General features: G+C 38.4%; 3 protein-coding genes and 1 long non-coding RNA gene across 5 annotated transcripts; 2 read left to right on the forward strand and 2 right to left on the reverse strand.

Moving 5' to 3' along the window:
- The first annotated feature begins 57 nt into the window (after positions 1-57).
- On the forward strand, positions 58-10,946 carry BuGZ (Bub3 interacting GLEBS and Zinc finger domain protein). The gene is made up of 7 exons (XM_020953497.2): positions 58-366; positions 557-864; positions 928-1,192; positions 1,343-1,760; positions 2,821-3,228; positions 5,986-6,118; positions 6,240-10,946. Exons 1-7 carry the CDS (start codon positions 326-328, stop codon positions 6,374-6,376), a joined length of 1,710 nt encoding a protein of 569 aa, XP_020809156.2. The 5' UTR covers positions 58-325; the 3' UTR covers positions 6,377-10,946.
- Positions 10,947-11,568: 622 nt separating this feature from the next.
- yellow-b (L-dopachrome tautomerase yellow-b) lies at positions 11,569-17,149 on the forward strand. 2 transcript variants are annotated; one of them, XM_020953515.2, is made up of 3 exons: positions 11,569-11,673; positions 13,038-13,321; positions 15,837-17,149. In XM_020953515.2, exons 2-3 carry the CDS (start codon positions 13,054-13,056, stop codon positions 16,937-16,939), a joined length of 1,371 nt encoding a protein of 456 aa, XP_020809174.2. In that variant the 5' UTR covers positions 11,569-11,673; positions 13,038-13,053; the 3' UTR covers positions 16,940-17,149. The 2 variants fall into 2 exon arrangements, with proteins under 2 accessions (XP_020809174.2, XP_086691178.1); XM_086835052.1 differs by lacking the exon at positions 11,569-11,673 and adding an exon at positions 11,728-12,401.
- Positions 16,388-19,494, reverse strand: ppk17 (amiloride-sensitive sodium channel pickpocket 17). Its single transcript, XM_020953514.2, has 8 exons — positions 18,739-19,494; positions 18,490-18,643; positions 18,229-18,432; positions 18,019-18,167; positions 17,835-17,965; positions 17,628-17,778; positions 17,441-17,554; positions 16,388-17,377 (listed from the first exon to the last, which is right to left on the reverse strand). The coding sequence occupies exons 1-8, from the start codon at positions 18,970-18,972 to the stop codon at positions 17,219-17,221; spliced, it is 1,296 nt and encodes a 431-aa protein (XP_020809173.2). The 5' UTR covers positions 18,973-19,494; the 3' UTR covers positions 16,388-17,218.
- Positions 19,495-22,166: 2,672 nt separating this feature from the next.
- On the reverse strand, positions 22,167-22,935 carry LOC147643395 (uncharacterized). The gene is made up of 2 exons (XR_015272182.1): positions 22,641-22,935; positions 22,167-22,581 (listed from the first exon to the last, which is right to left on the reverse strand). It is a non-coding gene; the product is annotated as an uncharacterized LOC147643395 (long non-coding RNA).
- Positions 22,936-22,946: the final 11 nt, after the last annotated feature.

Consider the following 22,946-nt stretch of genomic DNA (forward strand, 5'->3'; position numbering starts at 1 on the left):
CCATAATTCATTTGTTATTTTAAAGCATCTGCTCTGACAGTTCCATAACGATTTTTATTTTCCAAAAAATTGTTTAATTTAAGCTAACAAAAAGAAAGGAGAATATTTGTGAAATTTGTCCGCAGTGGAGGAACACGCAAAGACGCCACCTGGTGGCCCAGCGCTAATTCTTGTATTACCGTCCGAGTGCGACAACGGTCACTCTGATTGGCTCTCCATTTTGTTTTCCACGGCAGAATAGTTTTTCGCTGCACCAACTTGTAATTTTCTACCAATTGACCGAGCGTTTCTATAAATTTAAGTGTTTTAAAACAAACTTGGAGCCATGGGACGCAAGAAGAAGAAGGCCTCAAAGCCCTGGTGCTGGTATCCTTTTCAAAAAACAAACTGCAAAAGTGCGTTGTCCACGGCATGTGCGCCGCTGGCTGGGAGGGCGAGCGAAAAAATTTGTATCTACACATACACGCTCATTTATATAATGGTATTGTGGGCAGGGGCTCTGGAGCAGGGGGGTACACAGATTGGCATTTTCCTTAACTCCCAGTGAAAAATCTAGGTACTGCAACCGTGAGTTCGATGACGAGAAGATCCTGGTGCAGCACCAAAAGGCCAAGCACTTCAAGTGCCACATCTGCCACAAAAAGCTGTACACCGGCCCTGGCCTCTCGATTCACTGTATGCAGGTGCACAAGGAGACGGTCGACAAGGTACCCAACTCGCTGCCAAATCGCTCAAACATTGAGATTGAGATCTTCGGCATGGACGGAATACCTGCAGAGGACATCAGGGATCACGAGCGACAAAAGAACGGCGGCAAGTCGGACTCGGACGATGACGAGCCGGTGGCCAAGAAAAAAGTAGAATGTAAGTGGTCGCTTTCCTAATTGTACTAGGAGAAGTCCCCATAAGTCTATCCTTTTATTGTAGATCCCATGAGCGTGCCACCGCCAATGATGATGCCGCCAAATATGATGCCGCCACACATGCTGGGCCAGTATGGCATGGGAATGATGCAACATATGCCTCCGCTTCCTCCATACCCGATGCCCATGATGCCGCACATGATGCCGCCTCGTCCTCTATTTCCTGCGGCAATGGCCACTACCTCGGCAGCAGCAGCAGCGGCGGCGGCGCATCACCACCACCATGCCGCCGCTATGGCCCAACAAAAGCCAACATTTCCAGCTTACAGGTGGGTATCGCTGATTAGGGGGCATAATTGAATGTGTCGTTTCCCTAAAATGCAGTCTGGCAAGCAAGTTCCTTGTAGAAATGGAACCTAATTTAAAGCTCTTTCTTCTACTCTCATACTAATATTAAAATTTTTACGTTTTTAATAAAGTAATGCAACCATAAGTGCTCCGCCCACCACCAATCATGCTGGTGGCACATCCAGTGCACCACCAAGTGGACCGCCAGATGCTCAGCAGCAGCAGCGCCCGCCAGTTCAACCAGCTGCTGGTAGTGGACCGGCGGCTGCTGTCACTACCAAGATCATGCATCCGCCTGAGGACGCTAGCCTGGAAGAGCTGAGAGCCAGGCAGCCCAAGTACCAAGCGCGATTGGCAGCCGCTATGGCTGCCCTCGCGAATCCGCAAAAGAGCCAGAGTCCCAGCAACAATGGTGCCGCCGCCTCAACGTCGATGCCTAGCACCCCGCCGCCACCATCGCTGGCGGGGATATCGCCCACGGGCAGTAGCAGCGGCTTGGCGGCCGCTAACGCGCTTGCCGTCTCCACAGCCATCTCGAAGGCCCAGGAAGTGAGTTCTTATCATAGTTATAGAAATCATAGTCAATATAAATGAGCACACCGGGACATAAAAAGGACGCATAACAAGCAAAAGAAAAGAACGCAAAAACGGACGGACTGAACGCGGACTTGTATAAAAGACAATTTCCGAAAGAAAAAAAAAAACAAAATAAATGTAACTTACTTTTATTTGACTTAAATATATTGGAAATTCGTTGGCATTTTGCTTTCAAAGATAATTCCATTTATCCAAGCTGGACAATTTTGTACCGATACCGATTTCTATTACCAATACGCTTATTTTTGCACATTTCGCGTTAAGAGCGAATGACGCTAAAATTACGTTCATACGAGACGGGAGCGCAGCGTACGCAAGCGAACGGATACAAGAGTTACAGACAGGAAACAGACCCGATAAAAAAGAACGTAAAAGAAATACATTTTTTTAGCATATAGTGATGATGATATATGTCTGTACAATTTTTTAATTAAACAAAGAAATTAATGGCAACAAAACAAACGAAACGGCGGTTTTCAATTTAACCACTTAAGTTACTTTGATTTAAAACAGGAAACCTTAAATAAATTAGGCAAATTGAAGAGAGATTAAGGGATGTGTGTGTGCAACTCAGATGCCCGACCCTCCCTTTCCCCGTGTATATTTAAACCGGAAGGAAAGGAAGTAATATAATGGCTAAACTGAAATTGGTATAATTGAATATTTTATGGACAATAATTTAATAAAATTACCTTATTAAATTATCATTTCTGTAGGCCAGTCAATTATATTTTAAAAATATTAACAATTAGCATTTTTTCTATGTTTGGAATTAAATAAATTTCTTTTAGTTTTTGTTTTTTTTTTAACTATAATTAAAAGACTAGAGCTAAAAAGATTTTAATAGAAGAGTATAGGGTCTAGATAAAGTTGCTATAGTTAGCCCATTCCGTTCCTAAATTTGTATTTTATTTTCTTAAATGTCCGTAAACTATTGAGGGTTTCTGTGAACTTAATACTCCCCCTTTCACTGGCGAGATAAATTGAACCGATTCCCAACGTTTACTTACAGACCGCCGCTCTGGTGGCCGTGGCACAGGCACAGGCTCAAGCCCAGGCGCAAGCTCACGCACAAGTGGCTCAGGCTCAGGCTCAGGCTCAGGCTCAGGCCCAAGCCCAAGCTCAGGCTCAGGCTCAAGCCCAGGCGCAGGCGCAAGCTCAGGCCGTGGTCCAAGCTCAGGTGCAGGCTGCTCAGGTGGCACACGCAGTGCAGCAGCATCAGCAGGCGGCGCAGCAGCAACAACAAGCAGTGCAACAGCAGGCGGCGCAGCAGCAACAGCAGGTGGTGCAACAGCAGCAGGTCAAGCAACTGGAGGAACTGAATCGGGCTGTGATGCTCCAACGCTTTCAGGCTGCACGACAGCAGCCGGCGAATCCGGGCGCTGCTGCAGCGGCTGCGGCGGCCGCAGCCGTTGGCATGGTAAGTCTCTAGTCCCGCGATGCTGCATATGCATCGCTAAACAACCAAACGAAAGAATGAACTTGACTTAACAACAAAATCGAATCCCAAGTGCTGAGAATCTCAATCTGTAAAAGACCAAACAAACTATAGATAAAAAAACCGATCTAGTGACCCAGGGTGGTGCCAAAAAGCCAACGACAGCATTTTTGAGTGGGTTAATACATATAAATATATATAAATATGGTTTAGTTTAAAGCTTTCGCCTTCATCATTGCATCACCTTTTGCAGATCATGCCTATCACCTGTTAAAAAAGGATTTATGCCGAGCTATTTGTGGGTCATTTTTTAAGAACTAAAGAATCAAATTATTGAGACTGACCCACCAAAATTAACTAATAAGAGGCTAACCACTCCCAATACTGACACAACTAAATTTGATTCACTTCAGTTGAAATCATTTCTTCAAGTCTCAGTAAAAAGAGAAATAGCAAGGTGTTCGAAATTATACAAAATGTTTTAATGTTATAAAATCAAAAAGTGCTTTAGCTCGTCTTCCTAGCTAACTTTCTTTTTTAGTTTTTCCTCCTTGAACTTATATTAATTTTCTAGTCACATCAAGCTTATCATAGCAATTTGCATACGCTTTCCAACTCTGCAGCTTCAGACTTGTTCGTTTACTTTTCGAACACACTTTGCATAGCTAACATTGAGACAAGTGATTTGAACTGTTTAAACTAATAGGTCTTACATCATTTCATTCTGATAATTCTGAGAAAGTATTGAAAGCTTTTTAAAAATGAAATAAAATGTGTTAAAGTTACCATTACCAATTGCAGTACAGAAAGCAGAAGTTCAGTGTTGATATTCAAGAGAGTTGAAAAAGTGTTGCGCAGGGCCCCGAACAGTGTTATACAGTATGTATGTTTTTTGTACAACAACAAGTTAATCTTTTCCCACGAATTCCCAACCTAATCACTCCCCCTTGCCCCGAATATCACATCCCGCAAAATGAAATGTGAAATGCAAAAAGATAAGTAAAAGCCAAACAACTCCATTATAATATTACTTAGTCGTACTTATGCAAGTAATTATGTAGTCTAAGCAAGTACCTTCTACTACTCTCCTACCTCCTCTATCTCTCTCAGTCGCTCACATCCATGCGTATATAATCCATTTGAGAATCCCCATTCCCCAAAACAAAATAATGTTCCTAGTACATACATACTGCCTTGCAAGTAAAACTGAATGACAGAATTCACAATTACGATAATAATTATTGAGAGAAGAGTCGTGAGTTGTGTTTAAAATATTTTGCAAGCCATGTAAGTACATTTCAATAATTTATATTACCAAAAACAAAAACAGAATTACTTTGACTTTGTCGTAATGGTTGCTGCGTTGGTTGGTTTAATTGATTGATGATTGATTGGTTGATTGATTAATTCATATTCACAAAAATACACACAAATTAAGTAAGACCTACACACACCGCATTGATATGTCTATCTCTCTCTCTATATCTATCTCTATTACCTCGATAACAACTCCACCCACCCACCAAAAATTAAGAAAAGCAACAGAAAAATACTATCTATAAGTGTTCTTTGATCTGTAAATTGTACTACCAACATCAATGTTTCATTTTCTCCAATCCATGCATTTTTATATGTCCCCCTTTTTTACACGGATCTCATCCGATAAAGTCTCATCCACATGCCATATTAATAACAATTCATTTGGTTTAATACGCAATGAAAATGCTTATTCAGGGTAGCGGACTATCGGTTGTTGTCATTTCCAACCTCTTTTACCTTGCCATAGCACTATTTCTAACCAAAGTTTTAAGATGCGTTACGCCTTACGATTTTTTTAAACATACATTTTTCGGACTGGTTTTAAAGCTAAGTTCAGGCTTTTTATGAAGCTATTCTCTTATACTTCACTATATGTGCATTCTAGATCTGTGCGCACACAGGCGCATTATATTTTTAAATACTACTTATGGCAATTCAGAGGTATGAACGTTACGCATCTTAAACTTATACTGTGTTCGTCTTAACCCAGCCTTATTCATTCATCTTCATCTCTCACTGACCAACCTCACCCTTAGCTAAGTTTGAAACTAACTTTTAACTGAAGAATATTGGAATTTGAACTCGACCCGTGGCCTCCCTCCGGTTAGTAAATCAGTTTACTATTACTTTCTATTAAGTGCGAATACGTTTAATTTGTTATAAGATATTGAACAAGCCTTAAGCCCCTCACACCCTCCACACCATCTCGTCGTCGTCAGTTCAGTTTCCGAATTGTAAGTACTTTTCTTTTTAAATCAACAAACTATTTATTTACAAACAAAAAATAAAATAAAATAATATTGTTTTTGCCAATGATGACTAGAAGAGGATGAAGGAGTCTCTTCTCTCTGCTCTACTCAATATTCTATTCTATATATCTTGTCTCTGCTCTATCTATCATACATTTGTAATGCGATGCAAAAAAGTTCCTCCACAAACAACAAACCAAACACACACACACATACACACTCCTCTTATCCATGTATTGAATAAGTTCGCAAAAAAAAAACAACTTATTAATATTTTAAATGAAAAAAAAAACAACAAACAAACATAATTAATAACAAATTAGCTAATTTTGTGTACAATGGCTTCAATATATAGACCAAACGTAAAAGCCCTCATAGTATTAATCCTCGATATCCATCCTTTCCATGCTCTTCTATATCTTTCTCTCCACGTCCGATCCGCCTCCTTCAGATGCCGCTACCCGGTCACATGCAGCTGATGCAGCCCATGCTCAGACCGGCTATGGCTATCGGACCACACGGAGCTCTGATCGGAGGAAATATGCTAAGAGCCGGTGGACCAGGATTCAATGGTATTCCGGCAGGTGAGTCCCAGTACAAAACAATTTAATTTATATGCAATATTGTTTGATATATCAACGGTTCCCCTTGATATATATCCCTAGGACAATTTAGTATTCAAAGTAATAATATATTTTTCTTTAGGTTTACTGCCCATGCAAATTGGATTACCAGGATTGCCGGGGGCTCTGCCGGCTGGTGCCATGCCGATGCCTGGAATGAGCGTTATGCTACCTGGCCATCCGAATATGCTGCAGGTGATGCAGCCGCGCTTCAGATGATGTCTGCCTGGAGCGCCGGCTCTGTTGCAGGCGCCATCAGCCCAGCCGCCAACGCACCTGCAACCGCACACGCACACGCATCCGCATACGCATCCTCAGCACGCGCAGCAACCGCAGCCGTTCAGCAGGTCAGCAGCTGCTCCGCTGTTGGCCCTGCCGCTGCCGCTGCTCTTCCACGAGTGAGGCAAGCCTGGGATACAGCTTATACATCAGCAATCAGCAAAACGCACTCAGCAAGCAAGTTGTTTTCAAAAATTGTTCCAACCAAAGCCAAGTTCTTTTTCAATGTATAACAGTTTTTGAGACACTCCACCCACAACACACAAACACACACACACACACTTCTCCGCCACACGCCACCCACTAATCTGCGGTTATGCCTAGTATATCAGTCGATGTCATATACTTATTTCGTTCATCTAAAGCACTACATTCTGGCTTTTGTTTCCCAATAATCGAATTGTTTAATTTTCTTTCTTAATTCAACCATCTCGATGTGCGTGCATAACAACACCAACCACAACAACAACAACATCTCTTTAGATATATTGTTCGTGTGATCTTTGTATAACACACTCTATCCCCACACACACAGTACTATAATACTATCCATCTGAAGCTATTTTGCTGTGCTGTAGATCTCTATCCTTATCTGTATCTATATATATCTGTATAATCAACAAAAACTAACCGTTGACACTTAACCCCTATACAAATTGTTGTTTTCTTAACAATCTCTTTCTTTTTTTGTTTTTAGTTTTATTTAGCGAGCGTATGTTTTAACATCCCACACTCAAGTTGTTTAATTCTATGTATATCTCCTCCGAAAAAAGCAAATGAAAACCGAACAGAAAAGAACTTCTTTGAAACACACACAAAAACCAAAAAACCAAAACCAAAAACCTGAACGCTCAAAGCTCTGGGTATGTTGACAATTGCCATAAGCAGCATTTTTTGTGTTATCGTTCTTGTGTTTGTTATACGTGCGTAATTTTTATACATATATACTTTCGATTCTTCCTGTCCATGTGAAATGCTCTACAAAACTGTTATAATGTTAAGCAAAGCCGACCAGCAACTTTTGTTTAGGCCCCAACATATTTTCTAGACTAGGGATGGATTAACTTTACTGGATTAATATCTATTCCGCGAAGTTCGATTTTTTAAATTTATAGTTTAACGATTCGGTTCTTGTGTTTCATATTTTATATCGTAATTTTCTTTACGATATACATCCCTAGTCTAGATCGTTTCTTCATTCGTTCAGTTGCTTTCAGTCAGCTGACAAAAAGTAAGTCCTATCTTTCCTATTCATAGTATATACCTAACTATATACAAATACCTTATATACATATACATGAATATTCAACGTCTCTCTCTCTCTCTTTGTATCGTTTTTATTCTTTTGGTGTGAAATATATTTAAATTCGGTGTGTGTGTCATCGCTAGATGATGAGAGCAGATCAGAGCAGGTATCTACAATCAATTTGTTTTTCTTTTTAATTATTATATATGCATATGAATACTATATATCCTAAGTAATTTGGTTATGGTATGGTTGGTACTAAACTACGACTCAAAAAAAAACAAAAAATACAAACAAAAAATCCCCATCCTCCCAACACAGCTATATAGTTTATAGAAATATAAGAATAATAGCATCTAGTTAAAGAGTTCTCCACGTGTTATAGTAACTACACTCGATACATATTTTCAGGTTATTGAAATTAACGCTTTTCTGTTGTTAACGTAGCGTTCTTCCAATGTTCCGAGTTCTCTAGCTTCTTAGCCACAACTTCATCTTGAAATAAATATGAACTAATACTCGTGGACTCCTCCACTCTTCATAGAGGGGCTTAGGCTTGTTAAACCTCTTTGAACGTTTTAGCTAGCATAAGTAGAGTAGATTGGCAGTTGAAAAGTCCTAGCCCTATATATCCCTATATGTTTTGTTGTGTTTTTTTTTTGACGGGAAGCAGCATGGATCAGATACCCGAGATCTTAGAATACTCTCAACCCAGTGTAGCCAAGGCTAGTTTAACTCAGCACCCAGATCCCTGGAGAGCACCACATGAAACCCCAACTAACACACTCACCCCTGTTTGAGTATACCTATATATTACACCCTTGTAACCCAACCATCTATCTATCTATATATATTTATATAGAAATACATGTATTGCTGTAACTATACTGTGTAATTTATAATCATAAGCAATGACAAGTGAAAAACTACCCAGGGAGAAGCGATTGAAACTAAATAATTACCAACTTCCTTGGGATAGTTTAGCGCAAAATTAATGTTGGACTTTTGGGTCTGGCAAATTCGCCGCACCGTCATCGGGATATCGCCGGCCATATCAGAATTTTGTTTGGTCCGGTTCGATAATCCTGCGGTGTTAGAACGGCGTGCTTCAGACGAGAGTACCTCAATGCAAGACAGGCAATTTTCTCAGATTTGGTGGCATTACTCGTAATATGGTTCACACACTCTCCGACTAAAAACTCGCATTTGTACACAGTCTTTATAATCTCATATCTGTAGAATATACCTATTATTCTCTCACTCCAGTAACTGTATTGCGTTGCAGGGACTATGTAAATATTTGATGGACGCCTTTCATTTCGTAGAGTTGCTTTCTTTTACTTGTTACTTATCTTTTGATTGTGGTATGGAAATGCAAGTCAAATCAGAGAGTATTTAAGTGAATATTTCAATATATTTAAAACGATTCAACAATACGTTGAAGTGTCGGAAAAGTCTTCTCTCCTAATAGATCTCATCAAAATTCTTATTTCTACTAAATATTATGATTTAATTCGTAAATCTCATTTGGAAGCTTTAATAAAATATACTAATTAACAAGTAAGTTACTGTTTGATTTGCATTTTCTGTGCCTGTAGTGACTCTTTTAGTATTCATTTTAGGTGGTGGTCATTGATTAAAATTTATTCCACATTATTTGATTTCATTTTCATGTTTTGAAACGATCTTTTAGCTGTAAGATACAATGCAATGCACGCGTTCGTTTGAAAAAGAGTACAATAAGAGTAACAAGTTTAGTTAACATTTCAATGGGCTTTAGGTGTTTGCGAAACAAAAAGAAAGATTTCAAATTTAACATAAAGTCCACCAAAATCTGTCTGTCATTGCGCTGGGCGACGCGCGAGTAGCTGGACAATTTGCAGTCACTGTAAGCTTACTAAACCCTCAGAAAACCACAAAACCGTTCCCGGAGCGTACTGTCTGCTGGGTCCAGTCGAAAGCGTGTCACATTAATTTTGCTGAGCGAAGAGTCCCCTGCGTCCGACCTGCTCCTCCCCCTTTCTATCTATATCTGTAACTATAACTATGGTACATGTCTATCTTTGGATTATTATATATTTTGCATGCCCTGAGTGAAGAGTATGCCTTTCCGACCACAAGTAAAAGTTCGAACCGGACGCAGGCGATGTGCCGGAGTCTAGTCAGGAAATATATATGGACTCCCATAGTCCAGTATATTGTAACTCTGAGGCGAGGGCACATCACAGCTATCGATTTAGCTGTTGGACTCTTCGGTCCTTGTCTTGCGACCACCACAACACCAATCGTTATTTTCACAAGCATAACACCACTATGACTACTATATAACTTCCGATATCAGACGAATCGCATAACATACGCAACGCGTCTTGTACAATCCACACAATCCGGAGGCAGTTCACCAACCACATCGACACCATTTCTCAGAGCATCCGAATATGATGGATTCGAATGAGACTTGCGAGAAAAATGAGTTTGTTTAATCATTTCGTTTAGTGTTGATTTAATCTACCTTTCAATATACACACATTATGATTACGATATTAATTAATAATGCTTTGATATTTGCAACTACTTTGTTGGGAAAGTATTTCAAGATCGAAACATTTTCAAACTAATTGCAAAAACTATATAAGAATTTGATTTGCCAAAGATCTTTGAAGCTTTCGACCAAAGTTTAATTTTTTTCCTTTTTGTTTTTGTATTAATTAATCCTTGGATAAATATAAATATATATTTAACTTGTTTATATATATTTGTCATAAGCTTTAAACTATTTTTGTTGCATTTACTATTAACTAAAGCTTATGGAATTCAGCAAATTGTTTTCCCCTTGTCCATATTTCTGTTCGTTTAACCAATAATATAATCACACAAAATACTTAGCTAATGCCTATTCTATATTTAGTGCAAATGCATAAAATCAAAAAAAAAAAAGAAAACAACTTTTCTATGTTAAATCATTAATAATGTTGTAATGTAAATGGAAAGCAAACTCCAGGAGAAAACAAACAAAAAATCAACTATATTTAGCATTCTTGTACGGAAAATGTTTTTTACCAAGACGCAAAAATATAAAAAAAAGTATACAAAACATCAGATAAAATAAGCAATTGTTTAAATTCTTTTAAACTAAAAAAAGGCAACAACTATTACACAAAGAAAAATGCATAATGATAATACTTCTAGTTTAATGTTTGGATTGTTCTCTATTCTTTTGGAATTAATTTATTGACATTTTAATAAATATAAAACTGAATAAGATAAGCAATGTTTTCTTGGGTGGATTTGGTTTGAAGCCGGTACATTATTTATTTTATATTTTATTTATATAACTTTCTTATAAGTGAAGTGGAAATCCCACACAACTCTGTGATGACTAATGGGGTTATACCCCCATCTCTCGATTCAGACAGTGAGACATTCAGAAGCAGATTCATTCATGGATTCAACTGGGAACTTTCCAGAGGTTACTCCCGTGATAATTACCGGCAAATGAATACAATTTTAATTTCGAATATTGATTAAATTACATAAATAAACGTTGGAAATTACTTCTAGCCAGCGGGCTTGTCTATTATCTTTTAATATTTATGGGTCAGTAGGCCTCCTCCCCGATGTGGGAGTACATTCAGGGGCTTGTCAATCGCATGGCCACAGCTGGAGATATTAATGGGTGGATTAACGTTCCCAGCCGGCGTGTGGGAGCTTTGCATATTACAATACATATACATATATTGTGGGTTAGTCCAGGGAGCGTGCCAAAAACTACTTTATACATCACTTCCAATGTGCTAAAGCGTCTTAACGGCCTGACTAATTCAAGTTCAGACGAATTCCAAGAGAGCGAAGTGGAGAGAGCATGAAGCCAGTACTCACGCCATCTCAGGCCTCGACTTGACTTTCGGCTCACCGAACTTTTAGTTTCGTTTCAAGCTTCGACTCTGCCGGTTGTGCGGTTTGCTGTTTTTGTGCGTAATCTTTGGAAAAGGTGTGTTTTGTTAAGTGCCGACTTCGAGAGGTTGACATTTGGTACAGATTTGTCCTACAATTCGAATAAAGAAAAGCAAACTCACTAGCCATAAAAACCGAAGCCAGGGCCAGACAAAAGATTCAAGACACAAACTTTGATCGACTGAACTCCATTCAAAAAACTCGCCTGAATTCAAGTCAGCCAAGTGACAAGGTTTGCATAACTGGAGTTGGCCAAAAAGTGCCCCTCCTCAAATGGTGGCTACAAAACTAAAGTGTACACAAAAAGACTAAATAAACAAAATGTAACGCATTAAGTAATGGCAAATAAAAATAGGAAAAATGGGGGAAAAACCCCCAAGCAAATTACGTTGTGCAGTTAAAACCAATCCAAAGCTATTAATAATCTAACAAAATCTGTATCCCAGACACGCCCACACTCAAAACTGGAAAGCCATAATTAAAGAAAGGTTTTTTTAAGCTGACTCACTTCTGAAAATTTAACCGAATTTTGAGCTATGCCCAGATCATAAATAAAGTTTACTAGATGGAACAATCAAAGAGAATGGCGGTCAGACAAAGTGCTCATCGAAATGCTAATGCCTGAATGACGAGACTCGACTTGAATTCGGCTGAAGAGGTCGAGTGTTTGAGGCTCGAAGATACCATGATGTTACGACGATACTCTAAAAATAAAAGATTGAGTGAGGTGCAAGACATCTTGAACGGCAGTGAAGAGGGAGAAAGGTTTGCTCAATATTTATCATCAAAAATTCCCGCAGGAATTGCCATGCTTTTGTGAACATATTCCGATCTTGCTGATTAGATAATGTACACACCACAAGACTCGCTTTTAAGCAGAAACCCAAAAACAAAAATAAAAATGTTTGTGGTTTGGCAACTTAACCAGAACCTGGCCGGCTCGAAACATATACCAAAGACAACTTTCAAAATAGCCGAGTGAACCAAAGACATAGTGTATGAGTCATGCGGTTGAGAACAAAGTGGCCAAGAGTAAAGCGGCGGGGGCTGGACCAAGTGACAAGATTGAGAGACTATTAACTCGGCCCATACAGGAAAACAAATGGCAAAATATGTAGAATATTGACAGAATTGTAGGAAGAAATATATATAAACCTATTTTGACGTCAAGATATCTTAATCGATAATAATAATTTTGAGAGCACATATATAATATATTCCATTTATTCATTTATAGTTTCTTTCTTTCATTTATTCAACTGATATTTGATTTCTTTGAGTGTCGCCTAATTTGGTTAAGTTTATGGCTTGGACAAGGCCGTTGCGGCTTAACGGAAGCTTAACTGAGTGGGCCAGCAGCTAATTTTAATTGATCTTTGTCTATTTTTTTTTTCCTTGCAGCTAATTGATTAGAGCCATGTTCCACGCCAGTCTAGTGGGACTGCTCCTCCTGTGGGCGGTGGCTGCCCAAGGAAACGATAATCTCCGCGTGGCCTACGAGTGGCGAGAGATGGACTTCAAATACGCCAGTCCGGATCAGAGGTGGTCAGCCATCGAACGCGGCGAGTTCAAGCCTGCCAATGTGATACCCTTTGGCCTGGAGGTGGCCGGTCATCGACTCTTTGTCACCCTGCCGAGATGGCGGGCCGGAGTACCGGCCTCGCTGGGATACCTTGATCTTAATGGTGAGTGCATGAGTTGCACGGTTGCAGCTGCCACAACACAACTATGTATATAATTACCCCAAGCGGTTGCACTATGTGCTAAGTGTGCCAAGAACTGATCTGGGATCTCGAATCTCAAATCTCAGATCTCATAGCTTGGGTATTGTTTTCGTGGCGTCTGGTCTCGGAATTGTCTGATCAACTTGACCATCCAAACAATTCCGTTTCCTTTCGCACTTGGAGCAATTAGCATAGTAATTCCGCTGGCTGCCGTCATTAACTGTCTGCCTGATGCCTGAGAACAGCCGCACATCGTCTATATAATCCAAGAGCTTTGCCTTTCGGCGTGGAGGCTGTAAAGTGCACAATAAACACTCACATTTGGTCATAGCAAGTGCACAGACTGAATTAAACGCCATTGAGTTCAGTCCATAAAGCTGAGTATTTATGGGCAACCGCTCTATTTATCCGTTTGAATGAATTAAAGATATATATGAATTAAAGATATTTATATATATAACTTTAATTTATCTTTAAATTCATTACAGACATTCATATTTTATTTATTATGAAATGAATGAAAGCTTTATAGAGAGTTTTTTAAAAGGTACTTCGGAGAGGCAAAGTTTATATATCCATTCAGTTTTTAAATGAACCTATTAGTTCCTTTCCTATTAGATCGTATCGAAAATCTTTCAAACCTAAGTTTAAAGTATTCAAATGCGTTGAATAGATATTTTTTGATATTTATATGACAATGTTTTCGACAAATCAAAGTTAAATAAAAAACTCATAACTCAGCCAAAAATTCATTAATTTCAATTCGGAAACCCTTCCTATGTTAGTTTTTATTTAGTTAATAAATCTGCATACTGCATTTAAAACATTAAAAAAATGTAATTTTTGTTGTACATTTTTGACATTTTTAACGATGTAACCCCTTATAAAAATTAAAAAAAAAAATTGAAATTTTAATTTTCTGCCGAAGATGGCTTAATCGATTTGGCTTTTCATGCTGATCAAGAATATATATTATTTATAGGCTCGGAAATGACTCCTTCACATTACAATAAGCTTCTGACTCAAATTATGAACCTCGGAAGGGTATAAAAAATAGATTTCTTAAACTGTCCACAAAAATTACGTATACGCACTGGTGTAAAAAGTATTTGATGAAAACTAAGCCAAAAATGCATTGATTTCAATTCGGAAAACGGTTATGTGCTAGTTTTTATTAGGTTAATAAATCTGCACACTCAATTAAAAAAATAAAAAATTAAAATAATTTTTAAAATTTTTGACAATTTTAACGATGTGACCCGTTATAAAATTGTTGAAATTTTTCGAAAATTTTTTTTCACAGGACATGGCTAGATCGACTCAGCTCTTCGTGCTGATCAAGAATATATATGATTTATAGGGTCGGAAATGACTCCTTCACATCATAACAAGCTTCTTACCAAAATTATAAACCTTGGAAGGGTATAAAATACAGATTTCGTAAACTGTCCCAAAAAAATTACGTATACGCACTGGTGTAAAAAGTATTTGATCAAAACTTAGCCAAAAAAAAGTGATTTAAATTTAGAAAACATTAGTTTTTATTAGGTTTATATCTCCGTATACTCATAAAATATAAAAAATCTACGAATTTTTTTTCAAATATTTATAAGGACTTAAAGATTATGTATACGCAGTGGTGTAAATATTATTTGATCATAACTAAGCCAAAAATGCATTGATTTCAATTCGGAAAACGGTTATGTGCTAGTTTTTATTAGGTTAATAAATCGGCATACTCAATTTAAAAAATAAAAAAATTAAAATAATTTTTAAAATTTTTGACAAGTTTAACGATGTGACCCGTTATAAAATTGTTAAAAATTTTCGAAAATTTGTTTTTTACAGGACTCAGCTCTTCGTGCTGATCAAGAAGGGTCGGAAATGACTCCTTGACATAATTACAAGCTTCTGACTAAAATACCTTGCTAGGGTATAAAAAGTAATAAATAATTGAAGATTACCATTCTTGTATAAGATCCAGGTGCTATTAATACAGTTGTTTTACCTTTTACCGTGACATGTGGGAAGCTGTCCTAACCACAACTCAATCCCAAAGCATTAGCAAGTTAATCAGTATAGTTAGGTGTAAATACAAAGCTCCAGTGCACTCAGGTAAACAAATTGACGATTACTCATCAGAAGCCGCCTTCCAATGAACAGCCAAATATTGTCAAGACTCCAATTAACGTCATTTAAAACGAAAAGCAATGCAAATGACCAAAAGTAAAATACAATTTAAACAAATAAAATGAGTGTTGAATGCGAGGTCACTAAACTTCCTAAACAATAGAGGTGTTTCTGAACCGGATTTAATTTTATTTTGTCTTATATGTATATATTTGAGAGGTCATATGTATATTGGGACTTACTTTATCAATAAAATGTAATGGGAATTTAAAAAATTCCCTCATCAATAATTATTAAAAAATATAATTTACTTTTTAAATAAAAACCTACGCTTTCCTTTTTACAGACACTTCCAGCAAGATGCCCGCCCTGAAGCCCTTCCCCAGCTGGCAGGCTCATAGTCAGCTGGAAGCCGAGCCGGAGTTGGTCTCCCCTTTCCGTGTGAAAGCCGATCGTTGTGGTCGACTCTGGGTTCTGGATTCTCGCATCTCTGGGGTCCTGGACAAGACCAAAATCTATGGAGCACCTCAGCTGCTGGTCTACGATCTGCACAATGACGATCTGCTCAGACGACATGTTCTACCCGCCGATCAGGTGAAGCAGGCCTCTCTATTCGCCAATCTGGCGGTGGAGGATTCTGACTGCGAGAATAGCTACGCCTACGCTGCGGATCTGGGTAATCCTGGCCTGGTGGTGTACTCATGGAAGGACCAGGAGTCGTGGCGAGTTCAGCATCATTACTTCCATCCGGATCCGATGGCCGGTAACTTTAGCATCAATGGCATTGACTTCCAGTGGGATGATGGTCTCTATGGTCTGACTCTGTCGAAGCCCTTGGAATCGGGCTACTCCACGCTGTACTTCCACCCACTTTGCTCGAACATGGAGTTTGCTGTGGATACGGGAATACTGAGAAACAAAACCCTGGCCACCTCACCTGAGATTTATCGGGAGTTTAAGGTTCTGGGATCCAGGGGCATTAATACCCAAGCTGGCGCTGAGTTCTTGGACCCGGAGACGGGTGTCCTCTTCTACACTCTGCCCAATCTCAATGAAGTGGCCTGTTGGCGCACAGCCACCGATTTCACCCACAGCTCCCAGAGCCGCATCTACATGAGCAACGAGACTCTGGTCTTTCCCAGTGACATCAAGGTGGATGACCAGAAACGCCTGTGGGTTTTATCCAATCAGCTGCCAGTGTTTATCTATGACGAGCTTTACGCCGGCTCGATTAATTTCCGAATTTTAACTGCCAGTGTCAAGGACGCCATCGAGAACACCGCCTGCGAGATCAGAACCTCTCCCTTGCCGGATATAATTAACAAGTTTGGTGACATTCTCAATACCAACATTAATTTGAAGACCACTTCAGGTGCTTCTCTTACGCAAGTGAGCTCCCTGCTGTTCATTGGTCTTAGTATACTGATGAGCTTAAGAATTTCGATTTAAGTATAGTATACTCACTCAAATATTTTCACAGTTTCATGAGTATGAGAAAGTCTTTTAAGCAAAGAATAAAAGTATTTGAATATTGTTACAAGTTTTATAAAGAAATATTTTAATTTTTGGAGTTTACTTGAGTGCAGTTGTATTGTAATAAGTTATAGGCTAAGGAAATTGTAACGCTGTATGTAATGTTGATTAAATTTAAGAAGTGAATTTGATTAGTTTTCTTGATAACCCTTATTGAAATTATAAAGACCAAGCCAGCTTGGTTTTTATTTTGCCTTAATATCTATCTTTCTTCCTTGGCTTTTTATAAGCAATGGCTATATCGATGGTCTCATCACTGGTCTGGGACTGACCATCCTCGCAGCTTTTGGCCTTTGATTCCTGCTCTTTTTGCTGCATCTTCTTAATAAAACCGCCACAGAAGAAAAGAGTCAGCTGAAATGGTAATATATATATTAATATTATAAAGAATATTAAAGATTTCACTATCATACATACATGTTCTAGTATGCCAATTAACCCCAAGACGGATAAACCAAGCAGAAATCCCAGGGAACCACCCACATCCGCTATAAACTGGGTGGTGTCATAGCTGGGACGCTCTTCGATCATCTGGCAAGGGAAGTAAAAAAGGGAAATGAGTTCAATCAATGTTCGATGCATCATTATGTGTTAGATTCCCTACCGATATCAGCTTGGTTGTGTAGTATATATAGATTAGGGTGCGCGGCTCTGGCTGGTTGAAGGCCTTTCGATTCTGAATGAAGGTGGTGTAGATCCTCGACTGACAGGGCTGAATGCAATCACAGTCAAAGTCGTCCTCATTCTCATACACCCTAAAAATTACAAAATTTTATTAATAGAGAAGCTCTTGATTTAAATGTAACCATACTCTTTATAATCCGATATTAATTGCCTCATGGAGAGGGTATCATTACAGGGTTCTGTCTCAATTTCATGCATCCAGGGTCCCGAACACTGCATATTATCGGCCAAATCTTTCCAAATGCAATGCTCGCCGCACTAAAATGTTACTAATATATTAATTAATTTGGGAATATAGTTATAGGGTATACCTTCAAATCACTGTAACCCTCATCACTGGAACAGGCTTCACCTCGGGTCTGGATATTGGAGAAATACTGGGATTGCAGTTTAATCTCAATTTCCTCATTTACACTAACAAACACATACTCCACTCGTCCGGAACCTTTCATATTGATTTCTGGTAGGGTAAAGTTACCTTGATTTACATACAATTTAATAGAGAATCAACTTAAATTCACCTGTAAAGTCTTCTTTCTTGTCGTGTATGAAAACATGCCATCCTGTGCTGCCTGTATCCACATCACTGACGGAAGTAGTGACTCTGGAATGCTCTAGAAGTAGAGAGTAACCCACTGCCTTAGATACCCTCTTGGTGGGCTCCTTGGGCCGAAGGGTATAGCATCGACCCATATAGAAGTGCAAGCTGTTATTCATATCCAAATCTAAATCCGATTAATATGTGTTATAATATGACAAAGACAATATATATAATTTCCTACTATTTGCATTGCCATTGAGTCCGTACATAATGAAAGTGTCGGACATGTCATGAGTGCCATTTTCAAAGAATTCATCCAGGGAAACCTCGCCAAATGGATAGTTCATCCAGCAGGTGGCATATTTTGGATGAGGACAGTAACCGCCGGAGATAGACTAGAAATATATATTATTATACCATTATCTATATATGTTTTCCCCTTAAATCTTATGAATATTTGATATTGTAATAATCCTTTTCCTTCACTCACAGTTAACACCTCTTCCCTGTAGGGCGGCTCCCGGCATATGGTAACCGCTGGCATCTCAATGGTTTCATTCAGATTATAGTAAGAGTGCGTGGAGATGGGTGGATCATGGAGCTTATAGAAACACTCGTAGAGCTGCACAATGACCACAATGCAGCAGACGAATAGCACCAGGTAGCGGATGAGCTTGGCAGGATCACGAAAGAGCCACGCTCGCGTTTCCGACCAGTAACCCATGGCGTGTGGAAAGTGAAACTCGAGTGAGGTAGCCAAATCCGTGTTTCTGTCATGGCTATGCTAGCAGTATCTTTTGGGGATCGCAGCCTGCAAAAATTCTCACAGTTGGTCAAGATAAGCCTAATATTGATTTACACCCCATGGAGTGGAGAGTGTAGCCACCAGATAAAGTTGTATCAGTATCTCCTCCATCGAGCCATGTGCTGGGCCATGTTTATGCCCATCCATTGTTTGCAAAACACTGTAGTAGAGCGAATCTAAGCGTAACATTACCAAAACATGTTGTTTATAATTGTTTATGCCTGGTGCAGATAGATACGGTGTATCTGTAGTATCTGTATCTGCAGCTAAAATCAGCGCCATGGTAACCAATTTATGGTTATATATTTGTTTACTCACTGCCTGCCAGTCTGTCGGCTGCATGTGCAGACACAATCTTGAGGCATTCTTTATGGGGTTCAATCGAATCGGTTATTTAACTCTGTTCAAAGGGATAACTACAGGGAAGTATTATTTATATATGTTAAGTTCCGTTTTCTAAAAAAATTATGTTGTATTAGTAGTACTTATAACAAATAAATCTATCTCTACGGTCAGAAATTTATGTATAGCAATAATATAGCGACAAAGTGCACTAATAATTCCGAAGTTAGAATTGAATTAATGAAATTCAGTGAAGGAAGCTTAACAGATTGTATAAACAACCTGCTTCAAATGCAAACTAATTAATCCACTTAGAAAATGGTTTGGAAACCCCCTTAATTAGTTAGTAATTCGAATATTATTAAATTTTAATATTATAAGTAGAAACTAGCATTTAAATGATTGAAATTAAACAAGTCACTCAAAAACAAACTTCATAATAAACCAGTATCCAAGATCTGACATCTTCTCAGAAAATTAATTAACTTTATTAAAAATATAAAATTTCTTATATATATAAACCCATTTGACGATACCTTAGCTATCAGAAGAAAGGCACCTCGCACGGGCATAGTTTGACCTTACGTCTAAATCGATGCAAACACCTAGCAAATACGCAGCCATTAGCGTATTATGTACCACATAATGTACAGTGAAACTGTATAAACATAACGAGATATATGGCTAAAGCTTTTCGGCCACAAAAACATATGAAAGACGGGCCAAACAATGCGTGGCTGATCCAGGCTGTTTCGAGCAGAAGAATAGCCCGAGAGACATTCCTTAGTTGTGACGTTAAATCAGAGCAGCAGAAAACATCGCCTATATATCCAAGATACACTATATACTTGCCACTATATGCTGGGAAAGTCAAAGCTGAAAGAGAGCAAAACAGCAAAAACAACAACAAAAAAAGCGAAGAACTAATAAACAAAAAGAAACTTGCCACTAAAAATAGACAAATTGAAACATTTCATGAGATGAAAACACCAACACAACTTGGACATGGACGTGCTGACGAGCACGGGCAAGAGGAAAAAGAAGGAAAAGCAACAGATACACAGAAAGAAAAATTATGTAAAATGTTTGAAAATGTTTCTGTTGAACTTTAGAAGTTAAGGAACATGTGAGCTCATTTTCAATCGTGCTTGTTTTTTGCATTTACGAGAAACTAATTCTTAATATATTATATTATATATATCATATGATATTCTTATATTTAATTTAACTTTTAAACTTATAAGCTTAATCGATGTAGAGTTTAGTGTAGAGAGATACAGATACAATCGGCTGCGATGCTGTTGTATCTGTGAGATATGTTGACGGACTTGTCGGTCCGCGTACCACACGGCGTATGCGTATTCGTATAATCTAGTGCCCAGGACGCAGTCACCCAGTATTCGCTCGTATCTGTGTATCTAGTAAATCTCAGATACTCTCAAATACACACACACATCGATCGAGTATAGACCGTTTGCTTGTGTTGAACTTCTTCGCAACTAAATAGCTTTTGTTTTAAATTTAGATCACAGCGGCGGCTATATTAAACGCATATGAAATGTTTTTTAGATTCAGTAGGTAGCTGCTAGCAAGGTATATAGAGAAAATCCGTCGTATACAGAACTAGTATTAGTACCTACACCAGATATGTGTTAAAGCTTGAGGAACTCTACCTGACATTTTAATATTCTAGGTATTCCTATGACTGCTGTGCTAACTTTTAAAAAAATATGTAAATCATAAACAAATTTTATTTACAACATTTCCAGTCACATATATATATTTGTATATAATCGTTAGAATATGTATGCGATGTTCCTTCGATTTTTTGTGTGGAGTATGAAATATGTTTTAAAAATACATTTTGCTTGTCGCTCATAAATTTCTAAAAACAAAAATCGAAAAATACTTTTACATTCGGCTCGGTACTGACTCATTTCCATGCTGCCTATGTGGCTGTACATGATTAATCAGAGCACATATACACATTGCTGTTTTTGCACCTTCTTGTGCTTTGGGAAAATTGGAAAATATTCTCATTTCCCATTTTCACTCATCATTAATAAAAGTCTCGACGCTATATAGACTTCGATTATTGCAATTCGCTGCAGTTGAGTTCTACATATGTGCGGCTATATAGTCGATTCTTTGGATGACTGCCGGGGGTACTTGGCTGCAGTCGGTTTAATTGGGTGACAAATGCCTACAGAAATAATTTTTAATGCTCCACACATCAGTGACTAATACTAAATGATTCGATTTGATTGCCTAATTAATAAACGATAGATGGCATCTACCAATAGATACCATGAGTTCACTCATATAGCCATCCGCCACAGATTGGATTTGCATTATGCGTGTGCGGTTTTCAATTGAGCCAAGGCAATTAATCATTTCAGACCACACGGGTCCATCATCAACACCCAGCCGAGGGCTGGAAAACGTATTCCTTTTTGTTCACAAATACTATTTAAGATTGCAAAAACACGGGGCTCTAAACAAAATGTTTATTTATTAAATAAAGCATTTTGTTTAGACCCACGAATAGATAGGAAACGATTTTCGCTTCCAAAACATGCTTGGCCTAATGGAAAAGGTAATTTCAAAAATGATATCATTCAGTTAACGATTCTTGTTATTTAAATAAAATTTTTGTAAGCTAATAATTGCGTTTTTTTAATTATATTTAATTGAGAATGTTATTCAATTGTTTTATTCAAATGTTACTTAAGTTTCTTGGATAAATACTTATAAATATGACAAAAAAAAAATTAAACTGGATAAATGTGCAGAGCAATCTCTTAACTTTAATTTTAATTTTAATGAGAGTAAATTTAATTTACTTCAGTAAATTTGTTTAATTTTAAAGCTTGATTTTAAAGCTTGAATAAAAGAGGTTAACATCTAATGCCAATCATTAATTTTCAAGGAGGTTCGTTATTAATGGAAGCTCAGAAATATTGTGCATTTAAAATATATTAAAAAGGAAATGGTTTTAAGATTATTCAACATTGATAATTTAGTTCCAAGTTTTTTCCACACACCTTCCACGCAAATGATCCATCATTTTCTTATAGCTAAGAATCCCATTGCGGATCCATGACTATATTCGTGGTGCTAGTATTTGGCCTCAAGGATTGACAGTTGCAAGTGCAAAATGTCAGGCATCCCTTCCATCGTTCCACTCTGAAAAGAATTTCCGAGATTTGCAATTACCAGATATTCTGTAGGATAGCCAGACCCACCATTACATAACCCACACGTAATGCAGGAAGTATTCATTCATTTGTCATGCCAGGCATTACACACAGCCCCCAGAGGAGCGGCGCATGGGCACATGTGCTACCTGGCAGAGCAACCTCTTCCGTTGCCCGCTCCTCCTGCTATGTGTATTCCTTTCCTGCCAGGGAGATCGCCGGGCTATTGGGTGTGGGCATGGGAAGACGCCTCACTTCGCCTCGGATCGGTGCACCCGATGAGATCCAATGCAGGGGACGCCGAGTGCACGACGTTGACCGACGATCGGCCATCGAGGATTGCGGCTTGGGGAT

Source organism: Drosophila serrata, unplaced genomic scaffold (assembly GCF_035046125.1).
Source record: "Drosophila serrata isolate PLE 108 unplaced genomic scaffold, ASM3504612v1 contig_275, whole genome shotgun sequence".
NCBI lineage: Eukaryota > Metazoa > Arthropoda > Insecta > Diptera > Drosophilidae > Drosophila > Drosophila serrata.

What these genes read in the sequence shown, in the direction of transcription:
- BuGZ (XM_020953497.2), top strand. Translation starts at nt 326, where the DNA reads ATGGGACGCAAGAAGAAGAAGGCCTCAAAGCCCTGGTGCTG. An exon ending in CCAACATTTCCAGCTTACAG is followed by an intron (nt 1,193 to 1,342) that starts GTGGGTATCGCT and finishes TTTTTAATAAAG; the next exon opens with TAATGCAACCATAAGTGCTC. An exon ending in CCATCTCGAAGGCCCAGGAA is followed by an intron (nt 1,761 to 2,820) that starts GTGAGTTCTTAT and finishes GTTTACTTACAG; the next exon opens with ACCGCCGCTCTGGTGGCCGT.
- yellow-b (XM_020953515.2), top strand. Translation starts at nt 13,054, where the DNA reads ATGTTCCACGCCAGTCTAGTGGGACTGCTCCTCCTGTGGGCGGTGGCT. An exon ending in GGGATACCTTGATCTTAATG is followed by an intron (nt 13,322 to 15,836) that starts GTGAGTGCATGA and finishes TCCTTTTTACAG; the next exon opens with ACACTTCCAGCAAGATGCCC.
- ppk17 (XM_020953514.2), bottom strand. Translation starts at nt 18,972, where the DNA reads ATGGGTTACTGGTCGGAAACGCGAGCGTGGCTCTTTCGTGATCCTGCC. An exon ending in CAAGAAAGAAGACTTTACAG is followed by an intron (nt 18,168 to 18,228) that starts GTGAATTTAAGT and finishes TTACCCTACCAG; the next exon opens with AAATCAATATGAAAGGTTCC. An exon ending in TTAATATCGGATTATAAAGA is followed by an intron (nt 17,779 to 17,834) that starts GTATGGTTACAT and finishes TGTAATTTTTAG; the next exon opens with GGTGTATGAGAATGAGGACG.